Below are 5,772 nucleotides of genomic sequence, written 5' to 3'. Positions count from 1 at the left end.
GAGCTACAAGCACCGTCATCTATCCTCTTGGAGAGGAAAGCCAGCGAGGAGCAGTCCATGAAGAAGAACTGTAGAAATCAAACTTCGATGTCCTTGTGGGCTGGCTGTACAGTCTGAGTAAAGAATGGTGCTTGACCTCAACTGATCCAGAGACTGTAGCAAATGCATACCTGGTCAGCTACTGATAGAGGGTATCCTACTATGAGAGAGAGAGAGAGAGAGAGAGAGAGAGAGAGAGAGGAGGAGGAGGAGGAGGAATTGTTCTAAAAGACAAGGGTCTATGAGACAACTGTAATCCAGCAATATACAGCATGCATCCAGGAGGAGGAATTGTTCTAAAAGACAAGGGTCTATGAGACAACTGTAATCCAGCAATACACAGCATGCATAGTACCATGTAACAAAACAAAACTGACAATCAAACACTACTCTATGCACAGACAAGGCTCTCTCTGGAGATGCAATTACCATACAAGAAATCTGACAAGAAGTGAGAAATTCCATGGTGCTCTTTTGCTTTTATTTCAATCTATACATCTTGCAACATCCATCCTGGATATAATTTGTTTATACTTGCCCGATGACACTGCCGTACCATAGAGTGAGCCAAATGCACTCGGTCGAATAATCAAAAAATACTCGCATCTGGAAGAGGTTAGGACCCAGACACAGTGTCACCTGGTTTGATACTTAAGATGGGGCACTGTCAGTGTCAAATCTTGCGCGCCCTTTTGAAGAGAAAGGAGTCAGCTTGCCCATCCATAGAGACAGCAGAAAGCCAATTTCTGTCAAATATACTCTGATGGCCTGGTCTATCTCGCCAACCCAGTTCCCTTGCCCTTTTCTCCCACATGGCTGAGACCTTCTTCTGAGCTGCCAAAGCTGCTTCAGATTTCTCACGTGCCTCTTCACAAGTCTCCATTCCCGAGCTGCATTTCTCGGCCTCTTTCTGGTATTGAGAAGCCACCTTCTTCGCATCTAGCAAAGCAGAGTCCGCACGTCGCTGACTCTCTTCCACCATGGTTTCTTGCAGCTTCAGCTCCTCTGTAAGTAGATCAATAGACTTTTGGTCCACCTCCTCTTGTAGTTTTTCACAATCTGAAAGATTGGATTGGCATCCAGATGTGAAACAAATCCAAAATGCAGTTTAGACATAGGTCTCCATATTTGTGAACCACAGAAACAGTAGAACAAAATTTTTGATAGAAGGACCATACAAAAACATGCAGAAAAGATGTTTACATGTACCTGAAGATGGTGTGTTTCCAAAGCCTGCACGTTAATAGACAAAGAGAACATTAGATGTCACATCAATGAAATACGCTGTCATAAAACTAGTCAAGAAGCAAGCAGCTCTCTCTCTCTTTGCACAACACACACATTCAATGAAATACACTGTCATAACAGTAGTCAAGAAGCAAGCCTCTCTCTCTCTCTCTCTGCACACACACACACACACACACACAGTTCTCTTGTAAGCTTTCTCTTACCCCCACTCTTTTGAACTCTACACTAATGAACCAAGATGTTATTTGCACTTCTGCGTGCGTTGCACAAAGCGAAGACACTATGCGGAGTTTTGGAGGAATGGCATTGTTCTCTCATAGAAAGCTCCTCAGCTTATAGTGTGTGGCAAAAGCTGAAGGCTTTGCATCCAGAAGTTTCCCGGGAGCTCACTCATCGAGCTGATTTAGTAAGTGGGAAGCTTCCAGGAGAGCTTTCAAGTGAATTTGAAAGGCAGAAAGAGGAACAAGAAGTTGTTAGCCCGCAATCGGATTCAACTTTGCCGGATTTGCCATAGGGAATTCAATTCTGGAAGGGCTCTGGGGGGCCATATGAGGGTGCATGGTCCTCTGTTTACCCAGGCTTCTGGGAGTAAGAAGCAGCTCCATTCTGGAGAGCAAATTGCTGATCATTTTGTTGACTGCAAGGAAAGTGTGTTGCACGCATGGAGAGAGAGTATGATCGTGCAAGGATTGCTTGTGTGTGGTCTAGGATAGGGACTTTAGACATGCTTTTGTAAGAGTCATGTTCCCTACGGCAGGACACAACGGTCAGAGCCCCACCATGAAGTTGATGCAACTTTTCTTTTGGCCTCACATGAAGGCTTGAAGAAAAATGTGCATCTACATGTCAAGTTTGCCAGTCAAAGCCCGACTTTGCCAGTAAGGACATTTCATCGATTGGCTATATGGAAGGACCTTTCGATGGATTTTTTGGTGGGTTTGTCGAAGAGTCAACAGTTCCACAATGACAACAATGTATCCTCACAATGAACTGGATATGTTAAGCAACAGACACCTCATTGTTTGCAAATCAATCAATATCAGTGCAATCTCCTTCCTAAGAAATACAAGAGGTCAATTGCCCTCCACACTAACTGTAATTGTGTCATGGCCTCCCGAGACGACCTTGACATCCACCATTGTAGAATGATCAGGACCTTGAGTGTCTTGATCTAAGCTCAACCAATCACCTCTGAAGCCGTCCTTTGTGACCCAAATGAAAGTTCCATTTGAACTGCACCTTCTAGGGTAGCTCTGAGGTGCGAACCATGTGTGTAGCGGGAGGGATGAGGCGGTTTACCTCTTGATGGGTCACAGGTGAGATGAAGGGTGCATCTGTGGAGCAGGGCTCTTGATGGGGCACAGTGCACATCCCTAATCCAAGCTTGCACATAAAGTATGTATATACTTTATGTGCAGGGTGCAGCCTACATGTGACAGTTCTCCGTCACCCTATCCACAGTCTCCCAAGTCTGTGAATATCGGATCTCTATCGGTGGACACATTTCTCTTTAAAAGGCCATGGATCCTTAACATGTCTTGATTAACAAGTTGAGCCCCTTCTCCACCTAAAAACTTTTATTTCAAGTTAGATAGTAAGAAAGTCAAGAGTGGATGGAGATGAGGAGGGGTACTTAGGTGACAAACCACGTGGAGCAGTGCCAATGTTTGATTAGGAGCTAGTTTTTGCATCAGTTTCAAGATAGGGTAATCATGCAATGATCACTTATCATTATAAAGATGATAAGATTGGGGTTCTACAACAATCAAACTTAAGGGTACCAAGATATGGATTGCACAAGAACTCATCCCAATGCAACTCAAGCAAAAGAATGCTTTGACCAAGAAGAAGGCTGCATATAAATGGGGCAAAGTTGAAAATGGCGCTTTTCATAGTTTGAAGAGTGCTATCATTCTTGGGCTTGTACTTATAGTGCCCGACTTGGAGAGACCTTTCTCCGTGGAATGTGATGCAAGTGGGGATTGCATAGGGGCTGTTCTAAATCAAAGACATGTGGTTGCATTTGAAAGCCACAAGTTACATGGTGCAGAGAGACACTTGGGCATCTATGCGAAAGACCTTCTAGCCGTGATTCATGCCCTTACATTATGTAAACACTACCTTTTAGGGGCTGAATTCACTGTTAAAACTGATCACCAATGTTTGAGAAACAAAATTAGCCAAGCTTAGAGAAGCTTGGGAAGAAGGCAAGGGAGCAGTCTATCATGAAGGTAGACCGCTCATTGAGGATTTCCGAAAAGAGAAACCAAACCAAAACCCAAGAAAAAACCAATGCCATGTGAGCTTTGGCAGAGGTGATTATTATGGATACTTGGGATTGCATATTTACTAGTAGCTCGCTCAGTAGGATCTTGCAATTATGTATTGATCTCATAGGTCATTTTGGCTTCTGTAGACGTCAATATCACTTCTCTCTCTCTCTCTCTCTCTCTCTCTCTCTCTCTCAGGCAATGTATCCCATGAAGCCATGATATTACACAACAATTATGTTTGGTTTCACAACTATGCATTAAACATTTAAATCTTTTAAGAGTCCCCTTGTACACAGGATAGGTAGATGTTAGACGAACTCACCACTAAATCTTCTTTCAGCTTGAGGGCTGATATTGAGAACCTATACTCAATTGTGGTTTGCAAATGTTTTGTGCAGAAGCCCTTTGATACTCTCCCGATAAAGGCTCTTCCATCGGCTTCCTAGAGTTTCCATGAGACAATGGGGTCGCCCACCGCCTTATATGAGCCCATTAATAGGCTAATTACCACATCAAATATCAGGAGCACTACTGATGTGAAGCAGGGGCTTCACTGTCACTTGATCAATCATTTGTTTGTGATGTCGTTAACACCCAGAGGGACTTCAGAAACAACTAAATGCACTGTGATCCACGATCTAGGAGTTACCTTGGTAAAACCAAGATCATGATCTTAAAACACTTCTGGGGAGAGCATGTTAAGACAGCAATGAAGGGAAGCATGTAGAGGAGGCCTCGGGATTTTGTTTCACCCATCCAACAGCTACGATGATAGGTCTAGGTGACGGCGCTCTAGCTCGCTTGAATGACCATATTTTTTGACTCATTTCAGGCAAGACAGGGTGCTCTGCAGTTTCCATGTACATTTTTTACAGCTAAAAGGATTGGAACCATGATAGTGGGGCTACACATTAGGATGTTTTCTAAGCTCATTGGTATTTGATGAGATCTCACCCACAAGCCTTCCACTTTGAGGTTGATCCGGACTTCCAGACAACCGCCTACCTCCTGCGACATTCGGTTGCAAAAAAAATTGATACTGAGGCTTCACATTATGATGTTATCTAAGCTCACAGGCATCACATGAGATCTTTCTCAAGCCTTTCACACTTGAGGCCGGTGCAGACCTTCAACCAATCAGATGCCCCGCCACATATGGTCCCTGGCTCTGTCCCCCAAATTGGCCATTACACGGCGAGATCTTACATGGCAAGGAGGTGACTGTTAAATCACGGTGTACGGATTATCGATTCCCTTTGAAGAGAGCATGTATTCAAATGACCAGATTATCCAAATGAACAGCATTCAGCTACAACAAAATGGTATTGTGCTATCATCTACATTGATTAAGGGTGAGGTGCAGCCATCAATAAATTTTGCATTAATCAAATGGAGATCAAAGTTTTCCTCATGTGTGATAAAATCTTTCTTATTGGCTGACTGAGAAAAGGGCAAAAAAGGGTGGGGGGAGAGAGAGAGACAGAGAGAGAGAGAGAGAGAGAGAGAGAGAGAGAGAGAGAGTGTGTGTGTGTGTGTGTGTGTGTGTGTGAGTGTGGGAAAAGAACAGGGGAGGGGGGGGAAGGGAGGTTGTTTCTTACCAGGTAAGAGCATGGACTCGGTCTCGGGCATGCAGTCACAAGTGCAGGAATTGCAAGCTCCAGAAAGCCTACTGTGGGCAGCGCCCTTTGCAAGCTGCCAGTAAAGAGGGGGACTCAACATGTAGAAAACCAGGCCAAAGGCCAGCATCATAGCCACAGCCTTCAATATGGAAGAAGCAGCCTGTTGGGGAGGCGGCACCATTGCACACAGAAGCGTTCAAAATCGCTGGGCAGTATTCTTCTTGTATCAATGAGCTTCAAAACGCCATAGCCGGCTGCGCAAGCGGCATTCTGCAATCATGAATCTAAGTAGGTAGTAGTGCAGGTGAAAGGTACTGCAGTAAAGTGTGCGTTATTGGGTCCGCTTGGAATTGCTATAGGGGTCAACACGCGGTGAAGCTGACGCCGTAGCTAGTTGCGCCAGCCAGCCACACAGTACCAAGTGGGATTCGAACTAGGTAACCCATCGTTGGGCCTACCTTGGACGTTGGCTATGTCAACCTAAGAGTGGTAACTTTTCAGTTTTCACACTAGTCCACCCTTTTTGTCCTTCAAATCTACCCCGAGTGGTAACTTGTCAGTTTTCACACTAGTCCACCCTTTTTGTCCTTCCC

The 5,772-nt window shown here is 44.6% G+C and overlaps 1 protein-coding gene across 1 annotated transcript; it reads right to left on the bottom strand.

Moving 5' to 3' along the window:
• Positions 1–491: 491 nt before the first annotated feature.
• Positions 492–5,506, bottom strand: LOC147604588 (uncharacterized). Its single transcript, XM_086794709.1, has 3 exons — positions 5,159–5,506; positions 1,249–1,272; positions 492–1,098 (listed from the first exon to the last, which is right to left on the bottom strand). Exons 1-3 carry the CDS (start codon positions 5,358–5,360, stop codon positions 713–715), a joined length of 612 nt encoding a protein of 203 aa, XP_086650835.1. The 5' UTR covers positions 5,361–5,506; the 3' UTR covers positions 492–712.
• Positions 5,507–5,772: the final 266 nt, after the last annotated feature.

The sequence above is a fragment of the Cibotium barometz genome, chromosome 61 (assembly GCF_041138505.1).
Source record: "Cibotium barometz isolate CiBa-2024 chromosome 61, ASM4113850v1, whole genome shotgun sequence".
Taxonomy (NCBI): domain Eukaryota; kingdom Viridiplantae; phylum Streptophyta; class Polypodiopsida; order Cyatheales; family Cibotiaceae; genus Cibotium; species Cibotium barometz.
This window is presented reverse-complemented; position numbering and strand designations above follow the sequence as displayed.

What these genes read in the sequence shown, in the direction of transcription:
- LOC147604588 (XM_086794709.1), bottom strand. Translation starts at nt 5,360, where the DNA reads ATGGTGCCGCCTCCCCAACAGGCTGCTTCTTCCATATTGAAGGCTGTG. An exon ending in CGAGTCCATGCTCTTACCTG is followed by an intron (nt 1,273 to 5,158) that starts GTAAGAAACAAC and finishes ATTAACGTGCAG; the next exon opens with GCTTTGGAAACACACCATCT. An exon ending in TGGAAACACACCATCTTCAG is followed by an intron (nt 1,099 to 1,248) that starts GTACATGTAAAC and finishes CCAATCTTTCAG; the next exon opens with ATTGTGAAAAACTACAAGAG.